The sequence below is a fragment of the Paramormyrops kingsleyae genome, chromosome 7 (genome assembly GCF_048594095.1).
Source record: "Paramormyrops kingsleyae isolate MSU_618 chromosome 7, PKINGS_0.4, whole genome shotgun sequence".
Lineage (NCBI taxonomy): Eukaryota > Metazoa > Chordata > Actinopteri > Osteoglossiformes > Mormyridae > Paramormyrops > Paramormyrops kingsleyae.
In genome coordinates, this window is record NC_132803.1 from 20,731,984 (window position 1) to 20,753,490 (window position 21,507).

At 37.8% G+C, this 21,507-nt stretch overlaps 1 protein-coding gene across 8 annotated transcripts in view; it reads right to left on the minus strand.

Moving 5' to 3' along the window:
* Positions 1–4,470: 4,470 nt before the first annotated feature.
* Positions 4,471–21,507, minus strand: part of LOC111847057 (uncharacterized) — a 40,971-nt gene continuing 23,934 nt past the window's right edge. For 2 of the 8 annotated variants that reach the window (XM_023817910.2, XM_023817914.2), the window contains 13 exons: positions 20,893–21,030; positions 19,930–20,007; positions 19,620–19,771; positions 19,041–19,095; positions 18,537–18,611; positions 18,292–18,400; positions 15,611–16,126; positions 11,958–12,007; positions 10,839–11,244; positions 10,323–10,451; positions 10,109–10,233; positions 5,664–5,721; positions 4,471–5,082 (listed from right to left, as the gene is read on the minus strand). In XM_023817910.2, the coding sequence (XP_023673678.1) occupies positions 5,671–5,721; positions 10,109–10,233; positions 10,323–10,451; positions 10,839–11,244; positions 11,958–12,007; positions 15,611–16,126; positions 18,292–18,400; positions 18,537–18,611; positions 19,041–19,095; positions 19,620–19,771; positions 19,930–20,007; positions 20,893–21,030 (1,884 nt within the window). In that variant the 3' untranslated portion in view covers positions 4,471–5,082; positions 5,664–5,670. Of the gene's footprint in view, positions 5,083–5,663; positions 9,249–10,108; positions 10,234–10,322; positions 10,452–10,838; positions 11,245–11,957; positions 12,008–15,610; positions 16,127–18,291; positions 18,401–18,536; positions 18,612–19,040; positions 19,096–19,619; positions 19,772–19,929; positions 20,008–20,892; positions 21,031–21,507 lie in introns of those variants that run through there. The other 6 variants (XM_023817912.2, XR_002838999.2, XR_002838997.2 and 3 more) reach the window with 6 other exon arrangements.

Here is a 21,507-nt window from a genome sequence, read left to right on the forward strand (position 1 = left end):
GGGTGGGGGGTGGGGTGGACAAAATAACAGAAGCACCACATGAAAAAGTACTTTCAAGTAATTAAATCACACTTATACATGTAGCTATAAAGGTGAGTCATATTAGGTTGAATGCCAGTTAGTATGTGTCAGTAATTAAAGAGGTCTGGTATGAGTTTTAATAGCAAAATGAGGCACTTAACAGAGTACAAAAGAGTTTGAATAGGTGGTTCCTCTGAACAAGAACAGCAATATTATTTAATATGGCAGAGCTGTAAGCATACATACAGATATATATATATATATATATATATATATATATATATATATATATATATATATATTAAGGGTATAATTAAAGGGTTTTTTTTCCTTCTTTTTTTCCGTTGATCATTCAGTTACGTCATTTTCGGTCTGGAATGCATAATGACACAAATGAATACATTGCTTGGCATGAACAGAACCTAAATTCCCCAACACAGAAAATATTATGGTAATTGTGGCTGTGAGCTGTTTATAGCTAATGCTGGTTAATGTCAGTCATAATGGCCAATTTTGGATCATTTTCATGTCCCAAATATTTACACCGACACTAGAGAAACCAAGACCGACTGTCAACTCTGTTATTTTAATTATTATTATTACTGTAGGCTGTTGTATGATTATATTGCTGGAAACATATCTGACATGCTAACTCAACTGAGACGACATCATCTGAGAGTGTGTATGACTGGAGTAAGGTAGAAATAGCCTCTGCAAGTTAGTCTCCCCGTAGCATTTAAAGCGCTTTTGCTAGGAAATTCAGAAACGGCTAAACAAATAACTACGGCTACAGGGGTATTTAGCACTACAGATATACAACCATACTTAGTAGTAGGGAACATGGGATTTAGTTCATTGTGATTATCATAATGCAGCCTTATTTTTGTATTTTTATTTATTTTACATAATGTGAATTTGCCATTTGAGAAAAGTATCCAAAGCAATCAAGAAAAACTGTAATTGAAACAAGTGGTTGCATTTATATGGAGACAGACTGACAACAGTTAAAATTGACATTACAGTCACATTAATTCATACTTATCTCCTTGGGTCCAGATTTAGGACCTGGTGAACTGATAAAAATTGTATGGAAATAACCCAAAATGGGGGGCCAATCCATCTTAGGGCACACACAACATTCATGCCTATGGGGAATTTAGCAACTCCAATTAACCTTAGCATGTTTTTGGACTATGAGGGAAACCGGAGAACTTGGAGGAAACCCCACAACAACATGGGGAGGGGCCTGCCAGTCTGTGGGCACAGCCCCTCCTCTGTCCATCCACCCAGCTCTACCCCCACCCAAGCAGGCCTGCCTCCTCTATCCATCCACTCAGCATACTCTCTGTCCTGTTGGCTGTACAAACCCAGGCCACTGCATACATTTGTTTGACAACTTGTTTAGATTAAATCTGCACAACGGTGTACTTACACTGACATATTTAAAATATATCTAAGCATTTTGACTCTCATGGTTAAAACAATGTTGATCTTAGTTGTGATTTTGGTGCCATTGGCTAATTCATTGGTAGAATTATTTGCTTTTGATACATGAGTACAGAGGTACCTTGGAACTTTGTTCCAGAAGGCTGCTCAAGTTGCAATTTGGTCGAGTTCCAAGTCGAATTTCTCCATAAGAAATTACGTTAATTAATTGAATTCATTCCAGACCACCAAATGATTGCCTATTTAAACTTGTCTACCTACCTAACTAATGATAAAAAACATTAACAATCAATATAAAATTAATACACACATGAAAAAACACACATACAAAAGCAATATGAAAAATATTAAATAAATGACAGTCATCTGAGGTCCATTTAAGGACTAACATAAAGAGCATCTTTGTGGTGATCCATCTTTCCTCATCGGAGATGCGCCATGTGATGCCTTTGTCTGCCTGGCGCCAGAGTAGGTTTCATGAAATATGCCAAATGTTGGCATATGCATGAATTGCTTTGAGAAATGCTCTTATTGTCATGAGAATATACAAATGCATGTGAAATGTGCCAACGCAATCAAGAAAAACTGTAATTTGCACAAGGGTGTATGCTCCTGAACTCCACAATTCTGAACGATAGCCAGTTCCCACTTTCTCATTGTCACTGAATGATCATTTTTCTTTAGCAGACTGTTACTTATTCATATCAAAGATACAGGTTTCAACATTGCAAGGCTCAACACTACAATATGTAAAGTTCACTGGCAAGAGAAAGCAGTCACACACACATATAACGTCTTCAGATCTCTAGATACAGTACGACAGCAAACAAAAAAGTCACACAGAACGATATGACACAAAAACAGCAAAATGTGTGTAAAATTATTAGTGCGAAACTTAGATATCATTTAGATTTTCCAGTGACATAAGATTGAAGTTTGAATAACATCTCACTATTCTCACCAATTTACAAAATGTTAGATAGATAGATGTAGATAGATAGCAGATAGATAGATAATTCTAAAAAGATCGGCATCAATGAGACCATTAGTTCCATTATTCATAAACTCCCTAACTATTAACCACTTCACATTTGGAAAAGTGATTCTGCTCCCTGTTTTATCCATACTAGGATTAATTTAACATAGTATTGCGAGTGACGTGACTCTTCACATGTGACTTATGGCGAGGGACTTGGGACACAGGCAACAGGCAGAGCCACCTGGGGGAGGGTGCATAGTGAAGATGCCACAGCAATGCTGATAAACAGTAAAAAGTACAAACGGCACGTAGCAGGTTCTTGTCATTTGCTATTTCAAGATTGATGTAATTCTGATTGTTGTCAGATTTTGGTCTTCGTATGGCCACTTCCTAGTTACTGTGCTACAGCAAATACCTGAAAGCCAGTTAGCATGTAGCCCTTATATTGTGTATCTAAAACTGATGTCATAATGCCTCAGAACCTTGGATTGATGAGTTCATGATTTGACTAATGCAACCTAAAGACATAAACTACAGTACAGATAAAAATAATCTCTCAAGGAACAATTCAACTAAAAAACAGTACCAGATCCTGGCTTTTAATAATTATCAGTTTGTGATATTTTTTGGGCCTGCTGATTGTAGTCTACTTGAACATTTCCTTATCTGTTTGTTTCCCAGCCTAAATACTTTTGAGAAAGCAATGCAGGAAATACATACTCAGCATACCAGAAGACCAAAAGATCTTTGTCTTTGCAATTTCTATAATGCAGCATTACAAATAGTAAATATGTATTACTCAAACAACTAGCAACAATTCTCATTATTATTACTATTATTACATCAATCTGAAATAATAATGCTTTATTTTAATTATTATTACTGTAGGCTGCTGTAGGATTATGTTCAAAATGTATTCTGATCGAAGTTCGGATTATGCTACCTAGCAGACATTTTCCAGAAATATTTGCAGGAAAAGCACAAAATCAGCAACATAGGAGAAGGTGAAAATCAGGACAATACCGTATTTGTAAAAGCTTTAAAAGTTGAATCCGATGTGTAGCATCAAGAGATCCCCCCCTGTTTGACCTGCCTTACCTCATGAGTTGGCCCACCGCCTGAAATGTCAACAGGCGGGAAACAGTGCAGGCATGCTGGTACATGCCAGAATAAGATAGGAAACCACAATAACTCCTTTGTCATGGCTCCTAACGACCCTCTAAAACATGATTGTGACAGTTCAGATATTTCAGTAATGCAGTTCATCTTTCAGTAATCATACGTACTGTGCGTGATGTGTGGGACATCGGCCATCAGGAATGAATAGGTGGGAATAGCTGTCACAAACTTTGTTATGCAGAAAATTGTTGTGATTTGTGTAATTTCAGAACATGTCCTGATCATTTGCTGGATTAGAAGCTTTTTCTTTGCAACAGACTGCACATGGAGCTGCTTAACTGGTTTTTGCCTTTGTGAGATAGTGATGTTATGAAACACACTGCACACTAAGATTAGCCAAAAAATTCATGAAAATGATGGATTATTTAAATGACATACAAAGGACTACCAAACATGGGTGTCAATACAAATCTGGTTTGTATTAAAAAATCTTTAGCTCAAGCACTCATTTTAATCATTTAGAGTAAGCATGAGCTTAAGTCACATTTACGGAGTCATAGTATCCTGACTAAAGGTATCAAGTAGAACATCGCTATCCAAAACATGAAATATCATAATACTGTTCTCCCTATATCATGTATGCGTACAACTTGTTGTAACTGATTGCAAGGCAAAGAACAGATGGATAGATTTATGGTTTTATTCCTATGAGTAACAATAAAGCTTTGTGACAGTGACAGACAGCAGCATCCTTTCACTATAAATAGAATGAATGTGGTGTTTGTGTATGTCATAAAATCTTAGCCATGCAGTTGTGCAATGCTAACAAACACTGAGACCTCTCATACTTCAACAATACAGTATGTGTGTGCTGTGTAGGAAAACAATGAATAATAAATATTGCATCAATAATAAAACCTTTAATTGTAACCATAATTATGTGGACAATATGAAGGCTATATACTGTATGCCACAAGCAACAAAAAAAAACAAAAAATTATTCAGTTCTCAAGCTGAATAGCTATGCACCAAACCAGTATAAACCACTGTGCTTGGACAAAAAAGACAGAAAAAGATAACAGCATGATACAGTTATAAAAGGTAAATATACTTTAGTACATTAAATCAGGTATGTTGACTGCTGAAATTTGCTGGAACAAAATCATGCATTTTTAGTGACATGTTTGAAATGAAAATGGAACTGTGAGAAGATATATACAAAATATTTAGAGCATCAAACACTTAAGAAAGAGATGGCATGGTGGTTAACTAGTTAGCCCTGGGACCTGAGTTCAAGTCTCTGCCCAGGTTCTAAGTTTGTGGTGCTTGCATGTTCTCCCTGTCTTGTTGTGGAGTTTCCTCTGGGTGCTCTGGTTTTCACCCCTGCAGTCCAAAGCATGCTGAGGTATATTGGAGTTACCAAATTGCCTATATGTGTGTGTGCCATGCAATGGGTTGGCCGTCCATCTTAGCTGGCTCCCTGCCTTATGCCCATAGACTCCAGACCCACTGCAACCCTGAATAGGGCAAACAGATACAGAAAATGGATGGATGGACATTATAAAAAATATACTTTAAATGAGTATAGATGCTTTCTACACACAGCACTATAACCAGCATTATATCATTTTATTGAGCCAGGGGTGTTGCTTGAGCTTTTTACTAAATGCCATTTAACCCACTCCATGGACAAAAAATATATGATTCCTGCATTACCCATCTCTGTTAACTTGAAGTATGATTGCATACTTCTAATTTGTAGGTGTGTATTTGTAAGGAATTACCAATTTCTGTTCTACATACAGTGCCCTGGGTTAGGCTGAGTGGAACACAGTTTATTACTGTGTGATTCAGCTTAAGCAATTACATATGATATGTGAACTTTCTTTTCACTGGGGAAAACCATCATAATAAAGAAGATATATAATAGTATTTCAAATAAGAGGATGTAATTTTAACCCATATTCCATATTTCAACATTTCAAAACCAGGGAAAATTGTTTTATTTATATCTACATTAATGCTTGCACACATGTTTCTTAATAATGCTTATTGTCAGTGAGCCTTTTGGGTTGTTTCTTCTCAAAATAGGCTCTACCTTTCTATCAGGCCTTGTCTACAGTTTCCACAATGTCAATGCGGTCCAGGGATGTTGTCTGCAGGATACAGAGAGAGAGAAGTCAGGTCTTTGTATTTCCATCCTCACTGGAAGCCAGCGAGAGCTGGTGTATCAGCTGGGGTGGCTCACTGATTTGCACCAGTTAGCACAGTTGCGTCCCATCACCATGCGTAGGTGTTTGAATCCTGCATGCTTATTTAGTGTGTAAGGAATTCCCATCCATCCAGAAAATCAGAGTGATTTATATACTCTCATATGCTGCTAGGCTTGCCCCCTCCTTCCCTGATTTCCCCTCAGGGATTAATAAAGTTTAAACCCACAGGACTGTTAGGCTGTAAAGGAAACCTGCAAACTGAGGCCATACTTTGCCTTGCAAAACTGGAGCAGCACTACTTGCTGGGCCACCATGTTATACCAACACATTTTTGAGCATGTTTTACTTTGAAAATATATTAGATATTTGCTAACTTGCAAAATATATATGTGTATATGTCTATATGAAAAATATGCAGACATATTTTTTGAGCATGTATATTTAAGGTCAATCAGCAATTTAAACAAACAACATAAGTTTGGTGGAAGAGCAGTGTGTGAACATTTGAATGTTTGCTCATGCTGAAATTGCTAAAGAAAATAAAATTTAAGTAAACAAACAGTATATGTCTGCTGTTACTGCTACTGATGCTGGCATGAAATAGTCAGACAATGAGCACATGCAAACAGAGCCAGTGTAACCCCCCCCATCTACCCCAGTCCAAGTCACTGCTCTCAGTTGTGCCATACATGGACACTGCAACCTCTTCAACTACTGTACTCATCCCAGCTTTTAGCACAAACCGCAGGGAAAAGCTCTGCTGCTTAACCCAGACTTTTGTTTTATTTACACTTCTATGCTGATTCAGAAATCTCTGCTAATGGTGGAATCTGTTCTTGTTAAGTAATTTGAGATTTTGACAGTGAGGTTGCTTAAGTTCATCAAGGGGGAGGAAACTGGCACTGGTCGGTTCATATTTGAAATTTTGGATACCTTCTAGATTACATTTTAATCAGCTGACATCTTTATCCAGAGCAACACGCATTTCCATTTAAAAAAAATAAATCAAAAACATGCCTACTATATGACAAATTTATAACAGGTGTAAATATTACTACAGCCATTTATCACATTCCTATAATACTCATCAACCATAAAAAGAATGACTCTCTATCAGGCAATAATACAACTTTTGTTCTCAGCTCCAGTCCTGGGCCCCACTGTTATTGGCTGATTAAGAGGTCGTCCCAAAAACCTGCACTTACCACGGCTCTCCATGGACCCGGCTCCCCACCCCTGTGCTACAGTTATGTTTAGGTTGTTTTTTTCGTTTTAGTCAGGAATGTCAATACAGGTGACCAATTTAATACAAGGAATGAAACACACACACACACACACGCACACACACGCACACGCCCGCACACACAATGTGATAAAAACCTGTTATTTTGATGTTGTGGGGACCATTTTTCAGGTCTCCACAAAGATTTGTGAATGCAATCAAAAAACTAAAAAATTCTTGTATTTTGTTTGATTACTAATAGTTAGGGCTAGGAAGGGCTTGAGGTCATCATGTTGGGATTACAGTTTTCTCCATAGAAATTAATGGAGAGTCCCCACAAAGATATAATTACTAACCTGTGTGTTTGTGTGTGTGTATGTATATATGAAAGCATGTATACCCTGCCCTGCACCTCTGTCTTCCGGGACTCCTGTGACCATACAAAAAGGATGGATGGATGGATGGATGGATGGATGGATGATAATACATGGTTCTATTCTGTAACACCATCCTTCATATTTATCTGAGTGAAGATATTCCTGACACTTATTCTCTGGAGCAAAAAGGGTGGATTAGAGTTTTATTCAAAATAACATGAAGCATGACGGTATGTTTTCTTTAAACATTGCATAAAGCAATGCTTGATGTTAAGCTGATGTACGTGCCTAGAATACAAAACAGGCATTGAAGTATGTACAGGCAAGATGATCTGTACTTAAAGAATATCATACCTAAAAACACAATAACTGTAGAGTGACTGAAAGAAATAATAGATGAATTTTGGAAGATCTACTAATCTGACCCACATATACTATAAGGGTGTTTTGTGTATAGCCTAAAAATGACTTCCCTAATGCGATATAGCTATCAGCGGAATGTGTTTACAGCCACTTGTAATGAAAAGGCAACACCTAGCTAAAAAAAACAGCATGCTATTATCTTCCTGTGTGAGTGGAATGTGTTGTATGCATGTATTGCATATAAAAACATTGAGAAAGCAGTATAGAGAAACCTAGACATACACACACAGATGATAGAAGATAAGTTTGACCAGACAGTGGTAAAAAAATCCCAGAAAGAAGCTGATCTTGAAACACAAGATTTTTGTTCCCCTGTATTCTCCACATTAAGATTGAGACAAACAATAGCCTGCAATTTTCATTTTGTGAATGTATGGGGATAAACTGTGCTGAAATAGTTCAATATGTCACAAGACAATATTATCATCTATGAAACAAATTTCTGTGTATCATCTATATATACAAAATAAATAGAAAAAATAGGGTACATTGCTACGCACATGGGGGCCGATTCTTCATACGCTTACATCAAAAAAGGGCGTAGCTGCACATTATTTTCACTTAACGCTCTGTCCCATTGTCTGGAGTTATAGACGTGTTTTGGAAGGAGAAACACCAAAATATGGGCATGTCGTTTGTAAATGATTTTGCCTTGCATGCATTGCAGTGTTCAGAAAGCTGAACATGTAACAAAACAAAAATTTTTACATTATACAGTAGGCCTACATTTACAAGTAAATGTTACAGTCAAAAATGCTTGTGAATAATTCATATAATTATATAAGAATTATATATGAATTATACAACACAATAGTATACAGAAATATATAAATATATTCAAGTATATCACCATAAGGCGGGATTCAAAGGTTTCAGTCTGCCTTGTCAACACGCCTTGGAAGCAAATCAATTAGGCTAAATGACTGGTTGATTAATCTTTAAAAAAAAAAAAAAAAAAAAAAATCAAATTATAGGTTTAAAGGAATTTCTGTGTCCTAGCAATCCTAAGCCGCAGTGCATCAGTACTTGCACTTCTGGGACAGTGAGACAGAGACACCCAAATATTGATGCAGTTGTAGTGACCGTGGGCCATCAGGTCCCAGTGTAAACGGAGAGAGAGTTTGGTTCACATTGCGAGCAGTAAAACTCGTTCCCAGTGAGCATTGGACTCCACCAGGGCTGCGTTTTGTCATTGATTTTGTTCATAACTTTTATGGACAGAATTTCTAGGCATAACCATGGGGCGGAGGGGGTCCGGTTCAGGGGCCACAGGATCGCGTCTTTGCGTTTTGCAGATGATGTGGTCCTGTTGGCGTTGTCGGGCTGCAAATGGCACCATGCACTCCAAGTCTGAGGCCATGGTTCTCAACCCGAAAAGGGTGGATTGCCCTCTACTGGTGGTGGGATGAGTTTCTGCCTCAACCAGAGGAGTTTAAGTATCTCTGGCTCTGGTTCACGGGTGAGGGAAGAAAAGAGCGGGAGATCAACAGGCGAATCGGTGCAGCGTCGACAGTAATGCAGACGCTGTACCATTCTGTTGTGGTACAGTAAAAAGAGAGAGCTGAGCCAGAAAGCAACATTGATTTATGTTCTTACTCTCACCTATGGTCACGAGCTTTAGGTGGTAACCGAAAAAATTACGGATACAAGTGGCAGAAATGAGTTTCCTCTGCAGGGTGTCTGAGCTCAGCCTTAGAGATAGTGTGAGCAGCTCATACATTTGGGAGGAGCTGCTTCTCTGCATCGAAATGAGCCAGTAGAGATGGGTCGGGCATCTATCTACTGTAGCATGCCTCCTGGATGGTTCCCTGGGGAGATGTTTCGGGCATGTCCGACCAGGAGAAGTACCCGGGGCAGACCCAGAATATGCTAGAGAGATTATATCTCTCGGCTGGTGTGAGAACACCTTGGTATTGCCCCCGGTGGAGCTGGAGGAGGTGGTTGGTGAGAGGGAGGTCTGGGCATCCCTGCTTAGATTGCTGCCCCCACGACCTTACCGTGGATATGCGGTAGATAATGGATGGATAAATGTTTTTGTTTTTTTAACCAGAGCACTGCCAGATTTATGCAAATAGGTGCCAGAACACAGACAGTCAAAAACACAGAGGTCCTGGAACTCATTCGGGCAGGATCTGGCACAAATTAATAACTTGCTAGGGTAAGCCAGAATATTGCTGTTGCTAATCCTTTGCCTGCAACTTGATATTTCTAGCAATGATTATGGTGTAAAAAACATTTGATATCATTAGCATCTAGTGAGGTAACTAAATAAAATATAAAGATTAAACATTCAAAAAAGATGGTGTACCTCAACTTCATTGTCTTTGCTTGTTTCTATCATGTTTTTGGAGTCTTCTTGTATCCCATCTTGCCTTGTGCTGACATATATCAAGTCACAGGACTGGTCCTCTTTAATGGAACGGAGGCTTTCTACTGGAAGAAAATGCAAATCCATTCATACCATAGCCCTGATTTAAAAATGACAGTCTAAACCAATAAAACCAATTAGTTGCAAGGCATACCAACATCATCGCAATCCATGGGGGGATCATTTATATTTTGAGATTTCTGTTCATTGATAATCCCACATTTTGAATCCACTGTAGGCTGTACCTGCAGTGTAGACTGATCTACATCATCAGTAACTTCATCTGAAAGAAAAACAATGGTTTACTTAAAGCTATATTCTTAGTGATTTATAAACATTCATAGTGCATTATGACTGCCATAGAGCACTATAGATACATGTATAATGCAGTACAAAGAATCCTTACACCGATTATTCTAATGCATTATAAATGTAATATAGTGCATTATAGACATTATAATACATATGAGTATAATGTGTTATGCCTTTTGATATTTATAGCTATGTTTATAATGCTTTATGAATGCATTGTTTGTTATGAATGTGTTTATAAATTACTGAAAAGTGGTCTTAACTAAAGTGTTACCAGAACAATATTAGTCACATAAGGTCCATTAATGTGCAGCTGTACATACATAGCACTGTTTGATTAACAGTACTGGGAACTCACATGTCTCCTCTTCATCTGCTTGTCCAAACAGGGTTATCTTCCCGGTCTCAGCTGAGGCCTGCAATGGAGACTCAGACCATTGCATTTCCTCCCTTTCTCGGTCTTCTGAATCAATGAAGGGTTCTTTGAAGGGAACTTTTTTTTCTGTAAAGTCATTTTTTTCTATAGACATACATTCTACCTGCTCCTTGAGATCTGTGACTAGCATTGCTGACTCAGCGTCAGGATGATGATCGACGAAGGCAACTCCATACTCCTCTGTTGAATGGATAGCCAAGTCTGTTTTAAGTGCTAGGGTATGGGGGTCTGAGCCTGTTTTTAAGTTGAATAAACCTGCTTCCTCTTCCCCACACTCTTCATTTTCAACTCCTTTTGTGATGCCTAAGTCTATTTCAAGAATGTCCACCTTCAAAAAATAAGGAAATCATTTATGCAAGACAGACTTTAAGCTACACTTGATTGTGGTTTTTCCTAATTGTCAATATTCCTTTAAGCATTGTACAATATATATGTATGTGTGTACATAAATATGCACACACACACACATGAAGGGTAAACATATCCTTATGGGGACCGCTCATTCATTTCAATGGGAAAAATGCTAACGCTAACTATGACAACCTTAACCCCTACCCTGCCCTAACCATAAGTAACCAAACAAAATACAAGAGTTTTTGCATTTTTTGTTTTTTCATAGCAGTCACCGATTTTTATAAAACAGTGTTTTCCCTTATGGGGACCAGGAAACCGGTCCCCATAAGGGGAAAAAAATGGATATTTATCACGTTATGGGGACATTGTGTCCACATAAAGATAGGTAAACCCGCTCACACACACACACACACACAGAATGAAAATCATTTAAGTTGACTTGGGAAAAAAAACAGATTTATAAACAATGTGTGGTCAACATTACATATTTTTAAAACAATATGAAGGAAATCTCTGTTTACGAATGTTGTGCTTTAACAAAATAAAACAATCCACTTTAGATAACCTAACCTACAAAATAAAGTTTATATACAATAAAGCAAGAAGTGTTTTATTAAACATTCTGACAGTGTTTGTTCAGGTTCACTTCTTTTTTGTGCTCAGATTGCAGTGCAGTGTGATACGCACCTCAAGATCTTCCAGATCCACATCACTGCTTTTCAATGAACTTGCATGTTCTGAAAAGAAAATTCACAAGGAACTGTTAAGCTATACATTAAAAAGTCCCTTTGTAACTGACATACAGCATTCAATACTGATGTGCAGAAGCAGCTTCCTGGAATTTGCTTTACTGGACCATGAGTGTTTCATACTTCTATAGAATGCATGTGATATTCACTATAGAAGTTATATGTGGCATTGTATAGTCATATAACAGTACACCTTTCTTCTTTTTGAAAATCTCAATATGTAAAATATCATATTAAATTAAAAGGGAAACCGTATACAAAACCCATGCAGCGTAATATAGACTATTCTACCTATGTTTGTGTAGATTTTCCCTTTTTGTAGGTTTTCTCCAACTGTCCAGGAGTTCTGCAGAATTTGTGAATTTTCAAGAACAGACTTCTCTATTGACAGGTAAATTACAGCAGATTTGAAATGAGGAGAAAATTCCTGCTGTGAATTCAGAGTACAATGCAAGTCCTATTTCTGTTTGAAAGTTTGTAGGCCCTAAATGTTGCTAGGTGTTATGTAGGAGCCCTTGTGGATGTATATTAACATGTCACAAAGAACTGCTTAGAAAAGGTTGCTTAGTAGAGGCTGGAAATGCATAACTGAAGGGCAAAACAGCAGAAAAAAGACTTTTAAAACAGCCAAGTACCGCTAGGCAAAACATTAAAGCATATTTTTAGATGTGTGTATTTAGCATAGTGATGGACAGGATGAGGCTTCAAAACCCACAACCAAGTCAGAAGTATCATTATTTTCATCTTCAGTGATATGATCCCTGGGTCATACACTAAGATGAAATTTCAATCTCATGGGTCATAGTGCAAGAAACAGTAATAAATAGAATATAAATATGTAAGACATTCACTGACTAATTTAAAGCATTTCTCAATCATTATTTTATTGGTACCCCATAAGAAGTGATATTCTGCTATGTACAGAGTATTTTTTCTAATAGAAATTTCTGATTTAGTACATAAAAGTCCATCCAGCATATCAAGGCATTACCACTAATGTAGATGCACCTATAACTTTTTCTATTCTAAAAAAGAATGCAGCCCTGTTTTCAAAATCCTGTGTTATATCATACATGCCTGAGTTATGTGCTATGTCTGAAACAAGGCCCCAAATAGGTCATTATAACTAGCAAACAACAAGCTACTGCTTAAGGTTGTTATTTTAGCCTAGAGCAGGGGTGTTAAACTGAAGTGCTCGCAAGCCTCAGGGAATGCTGTCTTTGACGGAAGACAAGTCAGTAATAATAATCCTCTTTCTGCTTTGAGCTGTTGATTGAACAGAACCTTCTACTATCCGTTGCCGATTAAAAGTATTAAATTGTTTTATTTGCAACAGTAAAACATTTAAAGGTATACTTTTTAAGAAAGCATACACTCAGTTACATAATACTGTATACACGCAGTTACATAATACTGTAGCAATGCTATTTGTTTCTGATTTCATTAAACGAAGTTAAAGGAAAAAAGTTCAAGTTAAATGAAGTGAAAGGGAAAAGGAGAAAACTACTTGGAACAATCTGATAGTAACAGTTAACAAATACACATTATCTCCACTAGTATGTGTGTAAACTGTGGAGTTGTGGTTTTTGAGCCCATCTTAGAGGAATGCTCTGCTCTGTGGTACCCTCTGCTGGAGCTGTGGAGTTGTGATTTTCAAGAAACAGCTCAGTTAACAATGATTGACATTCCATTATGCTACACTGTGAAAAATGAAAGCTCTGTAATCCTTTGGAATCAAGGCACTGGACCTACTGTATATGTTTAGAAGAATAAAATAAGTACTTGTCCTCTGTGCCATTTTTAAAATGTCATTCAATGATTTTATTATTATTCACCACTGAATCAACTTTTTGGATTCTCATATAATGCTTCTCGTTTGGAAGATGCAAAATTTGCTTTTCCCAATATTACTCTGGAGGAATTGTCTTTTTCAGTATAAAAGGACTCCACCACACACTCATTTGTTCTCTGATGTAGATGATGTTTTCCCCTAAAAATGGCTCTATGAAAGTTGTGACTACAGACACTCAAGCACTGATCTCGAGGCTTGTTGAACACCCCTATACACATAACCTTTAGAACGTAAAAGGGTATTATGTTGCATATTTGGAAAAAAAACCCACTATATTTAAGGCAACAGGACAAACAGTCTGATTGATCACATACATGCACAGTATGGTAAATAATGTCAAATTCCTTCTAAAAAAACTGTAGTCTATATATCTTTCTTCAGAAGCATGTGGACAATAGACAGAAAGCTACCAATGTTTTATTGTCCTCACGACCTGAATGCAACAAATTTCACAATCTGTACATTTTCCACCTTGACAAAACCAACTGCAAATTGTGAAACCTTACTGTATAGTCAAATCCTACTGAATGCCAAATTTCACAATCTGAATATAATCCACCTTGACAAAACCAATAGCAAATTGCAAAGCCTCATTTTATAGCAGTACTATAGTCATCAAGGCTGCATCCCATTCTCATAACTGGACGCTACTGTTCTTCACTGTTTTACTAGTTCGTAATCTCAGCTTCTTTGATATTGATTTTTGCTTGTGTTTCAGCCTCCAGTGAGAAATGTGTTGAATAGACTATTACCAAATTTCCTGTCTAATGTGTTACACAGGCAGGTACACCAAACTCCTGCTGAGTAGCTCGGGTGTAATTTTTATTTCCATTTATAGAGGGGTGTTTGTATATCTCCAAATGATCCTGATCCTGATTTTTAATTAATTCCACTGAACCATTTTCTGTATTTGGTGCCATTCCCTGTGCCATGCATTCAGAATGAAGTGGCCTCCTTAAGATCTTTAGTTTTCAACTGACACTTTAGCCTTTCCATTATGTGCATGCAAATGTTCTTCTCTGTAAAACTGTATAGGTTACTTGCATACTATATTAAATTATTATCATTCAGTCTTTTATTCACACAAATATTTCTGGACAATTTTCTTGAGAATACAGTTATAATGGGCAGATTGATAGGCATTGTGTATGTACATATGGAATAACTTGCCCTTGCACGTTAGAGAAGCCCCCTCACTGTCCACCCTTAAAACACGTCTTAAAACTGACTTATGCTTTGGTTTTTGGCTCCAGCAGGAGTTTTCTTTTAGTTATCTGACTTTGTTTTTGTTTTTCTTTTCTCTCTCCAGTGCTCCAATGTACAGCACTTTGTGTCAGCTATGGTTGTTTTAAAGTGCTTTTATAAATAAAGATGGTATGGTATGGTATGGTATATAAACAGGGGTGTCAGCAAGGCATGGATACCCTGGCAGATTCAGGGGACCCGGCACTTTACAAGGGCCCTTGCATACAGTATGACAGGGGGTTTTGTAACATATGTTAAACTGGGCAGGTGGGTCAAGGTGACATTTTTTTCAATGGTGCAGAATTTCTAGGTACGTCCCTGGATATAAATAAATCATTTACATGTCATCACTAGTAATTTTCTGTGTACAGTTCTTAATGCTAATTCCAGCTATTGCTACAGTAAAATGAAGAGACCTCATTGCCTTATTATAAACAATTTGTTTCTTCACTAAATTTTGAATCAAGTTATGGAATCTATATTGTTGCACCTACTTTTTGTATGAACAGCATTGTGCATCACGGTGACATTGAGGGTTTCTGGGCTTAGCAGGATGTCCACATCTGCAGGTGACGGGTCAATGGAGGCCAACAGTGTAGAGATAGATGGAGCCTGTGACTGGCAAGCAAGTAGGTCTGGGGTAGTTGGGGATGAGGGTGGAGACACAGATGGAGAAAGAGGAGAAGGGTCTGGAGCAGTGGTGGCATGGAAGGGGGCTGTCTGTAAAGAAGGAGGCAACAGATCTGGGGGGGATCTTGATGGAGGCAAGGTGGAGGATGGAACCAAGGAACCAGGAGAAGCAGGTGGAATACTGGGTTGGTAGTCTGACACAGTATCAAGGATATGTTGACTGCATTGGGTAGATGCCTGTGATGAGGAGGTAGGGCTGAAAGCCACTGATATCTCTACCAGGGGGCTGCTCTTGCTGGTGGGTGCCGGCAAATCCGACTTCTTAAAAATAAAGGCTCTTTCAGTTAAGCTGCGCTGAAAGTGCCGGAATGGAGGCTTTCCTGTATATAAAAACAGAATGGATTAAGAAGAATGTATGCATTAGCTTCAAGCTAAATACTCTTTCCTAAAGCAACCTACTGTATATAAGAAACATAAATCAGGCCACCACCATTAGCAAGAATCCACTTGTTAAGTCTGACACAATGCAAGACATAAAAACAGGGCCTGACAGTTCAAACAAACCACAATGACAGAACCGGTATCATTATTCAACATAAAAAGCCATTGTTAAGGATGAAAAATGGGCTAAATTCCTTTATTTTAAACAGAGTGATGAGTTTAGCTGTTCTCCCAGAAGGGATTAGCGGTATATCGGTACATGGTCAATACATCATGAACGGATACATTTCTTGACACAGGTGGAACCTAAATTCACAAGTACACAATCAACATGGAAAACATTATGGTAAATGTGCCCTTGAATTTTGGTTTCCCAATGAATTACATCAACACTGGAAAGAGAGTAGTTGATAAAACCAAGACTGTTCATCGGATATGTTGCTGAATACTCATACAACATGCTAATTCATTTGAGACAACATCATCTGAGTGTGTGCACGACCTGAGTAAAGCAGAAACAGCCTCTGCAAGTTAGTCCCTCTATGGCATTAAGCTAATTTAGCCACAGATGGGCGACCATACTTGGTAGTAGGGAACGCAGGGTTTAGCTTCTTAGGACTGTTATGATGCTACATTTTCGATTTTTCGATTTATTTTTTAACAAGGTGCAAATAAGCATCTCTTGTTATTCAGACACATTGATGGACGCATTGCCATCGGTTTACAACTTTCTGTAAATGTGTTTGCAGTTTTAATAATAATAGAATAAATTATGTTTTTCCTGCGTTACAGAAATTGCACCAAAACATAACACTGCAGCATACTGGCTTATACAGTAGTACCTCAGTTCTCAAACTCATTAGAACTTGAATTTCTTAAAAGTCGAACCAGCCAGAACTACCTAGAACTCGATCTGAATCTCAGAAGTCAAACCGTGAACGCCGACCTAAAATCACGCGGCACGTCTCTCAGCGGAAACAAAGGGTAAAGCTTCAGTCTCAGCCTCGCATTCGTTGTGATAGCATCATGCATGTTTACACTAGCTGAATATGAATATTTAGACAGTAAAAATACATTTAGACAACGATAGACAGTAACAGTAATTATTATTATATAATAAAATACATTTAAAAATAAAGATTTCTTATTAAGTATTTTAATATTAATAATAAACCATTAATACATTTAATTATAATAATATTGTCGTGCCGAGCGGGGACGGAACGGAGACAAAGGTGCAGACGTCAGGGTATCGGGGAATACGGGGTTTAATTACAGGTAAGTCAGGCAAAAAGCAGACGGGCAATACAATGACCGGACTGGGGAAAGAAACTGAAACACGGACTAAATACAGAGGACTAATGACAACAACCAGAAACAGCTGATCACACGAGGATTCCACACGGGGTTAACGAGGGGGCGTGGCACACGGAAGGAGTGGACGATCAGGGCAGGACACATTGTTTTCTTTAACTTTACACATTGTTTGGATACATTTATTTTCTTACTTTACAAATTACTGTTTTGATAAATGTGCTTAGATGTGTTTAGTACAGTATATGCTCTTCTTGTTTTATCCGGTTCATTTTGTGTTTAAATGCTAAAAAAAAAACATATTTAGGTGTAATGTTTTGGGGCTGGGAACCACTTAATTGGTTTTCCATTATTTCTTATGGGGAAAATTCGATCACAACTCGAACTTTTTAGAATTCGATCCAGAGTTCTGAACGGATTAAATTTGTGTTCTGAGGTACCACTGTACCCAGATTGGCCCTAGAAACAATATAGTCACATTAGTTGTTCAAACCTCATGACTTCAGTCAGTTTGAGACTTTGAAGCCACGGTTGGTGGAATTGCTGTGCATGTCAGTCACTGATTGGTTTAGTGTAGTACGAACTAATACGCTAATTACGAGTGGGTGAAACCAGTCAGAGTGGGTGAAACCTGTATAACATTTTTCCCACCCATCTCAATTTATTTTGACTAACAATCTCAAAGCTGCACAATTTAAGTGCATCTAGGGTCATTTGACAGTAATATTTATTCTTTTCAGCCAAATCACAAGCTTAGTATTACTGGTGAACGCTCCACCCTCCCTCTCACCTGTAAGTGGGGAGGCAGGGTTTGGAGGATCACAAGAAGATGATGAAGACAGCTGCCTGAAGAACTCCAGTGGATTGATGGAACGTTGCGAGACCAGTGCTGCCGCCTCCTACAGAATGGGAGGAGCGAATACTGCTTTACAGTTCTAACATGTATGCATTGGACCAGTGTTACTGCTGAATTATTCAAAGGCCAAATATTAAGACTACAAAACATAACTCTTTTAAGATAGCTTCTTAACTTACTGCTGCCTTCTCAATGGACTCACTCCGTCTGAAGCTGGCTCTCATCTCTTCCTCATGCTCCTTTTTCTGCTGCTCCTACAGCAAACCCCAAGGCACAAAACTGGAATACCTTCATCAAATAAACACATCTGGTTCTAAAATATTACAAATCGCACTGCCCACACCCATCCACACCAAACTTAAAACTAAAATCCTTTTTCTATCAAATGTATAAACAGAATAATTAAACTATCAAATTACATTTTAATAATTTAGCAGTCTTTTTACAAGGTTAATGAACTGTCAGAACACCTCTGTCACTCTCATCTCCTATTACAATTATTTATGCAACCAAACATTGACGGCACTTGCCTTAATCCTGTTGTGCTTAATCTAATTAATGTCGGTATTTCAAAAGGAGTCTTTTTTTAATCTTCACATGCTATTTGTAACTGACATAAATGCTCAGTCATTCACTCTCACAAGGCCAGCTCTTTTGAATGTCACCATATGCCACTAACTCACCCACTGGATCATCTCCTGTTTTTGTGCTGCTGCCTCCTTCTCTTCCTCTATTCTCCTGTCAAAACAGAACATGAAAGAACAAGAACATTCGGTGACAACACGATCTGGAAAATATTGTAAAACATTCTAAAAGATTTCATGAATCACCAATGACAAGTTAATCAGTCACGAGAAAAAAACTAAACCACTTAGAAAGTTCATGAACAATTCTAATATTGGATAAACTGCTGCAAAATACAAACAAAGAAGATTAGATAAGTGTTTCAGCATTATTTAGAGAATATTACTACTTGGAAACAACAGCAAAGTTTTTTTGGTGGGGAGGACGGGGGGCAGACAATCACTACACCATTTTAGCAAAGAGAAATCTGAGAGCAGTCTGTCTGCCAATCAGTTCTGTTTCCTGGAGTGATTTTGGACCATGAAAAATGAATGAAGGTTGTTTTGTTACCTACATGTAACTAAAATCTGAAATTAAAATGACAAGTTCAAGTTAAGCTCCAGCAGAGAGGCACTGCTGCTCACAGGGGGCTCTATCACAAAATAGGCTGCAATGTTTCCATATATTGACATCCAGACCTCCTCTCCTGTATCCTATTCTCTTTCTCAATCATCTTCCTTTCCCTCTCCTCTGCCTCTCTGTGCTCCTGTTGTATTCTTTTTATTTCCAAGAGCCTCCTTTCTTCGAATGCCCGTCTCTTCTCTTCTGCTTTCCTCGCATCTTCCTCTCTCTAGCGAAGAAAGTGAGTTGGGAAAGGGTTACCTGGAGTTGAGACCACATCATTTCAGCTGAAACCTTGTTTGTGTGTAACACATAAATTCTTATACTTCACCCAGGTTGAGAAGCTGATCACAGTGAACCACTGAATTCAAATATTTTGGTACTCACATCTGACCGTGCCCAAAAGGACTCCCTCTTCATTCTTTGTATCTCCATCACAGCTATTGTCCTCTTATAGTTAGTTCCCTGAAAGGACAAATGAAAGAGATCAATCACAAACACAGCACAGTGAAGTCCAGCCATCACAATACCGTCGTCATCTTTGCTTCTATATGGGGAGCAAACATCCCAATACGAATTCCTTTTAGCGAATACAGGCATGGAAAAAATTAAGAGACCACAGCACAATTTTTTGTTTGACTCAATTCTCAATGTATGGGTGTGCATCTATGAGTAATATACAATATATATATATATATATATATATATATATATATATGCGCACAGTGGTACCTCAGTACTCAAACTTATTAGAACTCGAATTTCTTAAAAAAAAATTACCTAGAACTCGATCTGAATCTCAGAAGTGGAACCGTGAATGCCAACCTAAGATAACTTGTATGCGCGGGGAAATGAGTCACGCGGCATGTCTCTCAGCGGAAACAAAGGGTAAAGCTTCAGTCTCAGCCTCGCATTCGCTGTGACAGCATCATGCATGTTTACACTAGTTGAATACATATATTTAGACAGTAAAAATACATTTAGACAATGATAGACAGTAACAGTGATTATTATTATATAATAAAATACATTTAAAAATAAAGATTTCTTATTAAGTATTTTAATATTAATAATAAACCATTAATACATTTAATACATCCCATTATAATAATATTGTCGTGTTGAGCGGGGACGGAACGGAGACAAAGGAATGCTGCTTAGTGCAGCCTTCTGCCAGCAGAACCACAACTAAACCAAAATTTAAAAATGTAGATTTGTTATAGAGTGGTCTAAATTTTTTCCACAACTGTATATTACCACTCCATGCTTGCTTTAATTTGAATGTTGTTAACTGACAGCAATGAGTTTAGTAGAAAATGTATCAACAAATACTGAAGCTCGGACTCTCACCACAGATTCTTCTTTGTCCACAGAGCAAGACCCACTCTTCCCATGCACTGCTGGGGTGCCCATTGTGCTGAACATGGCACTTATCCGATCCTCTGTCACATCTTCCAGTGTCTTAGCGCTGACAAACATGTGAGCTTCCTGGAAGAAAGACAGTCCAAAGGTGAAACAGGATAACCTCAAAAATTAGGGTAGGAGTAAGGGCCAGAAAATTGACTCCAGGATTGTTCGCGTAACCTATATGTCCACTGATATCATCAGTTAATGTATATTGTAACCATGAAATTAGTGTTGTCAACTATGCAGACCATGCAAATGGTCTTATTAGCACTTGATGAATAATGGCAGTTAGTTTATGTCATCACCAGGTACTATTAATTACGTTGACATGTTAAGTTCACAAATGTTATTATATTATTTTTGAATTTCAGGGAGGGAAGAGACACGCACTGGCTTAAAAAAAGAATAACAGTACCTACATATTACCACTAGGGCAAAACTATTATTTTTGTCATAATATATATAAACTGGATCCAGTCAACAAAATGAGATGTAACTTATTTGTTTTAAGAACATAAGAAATTTACAAACGAGAGGAGGCCATTCGGCCCATCAAGC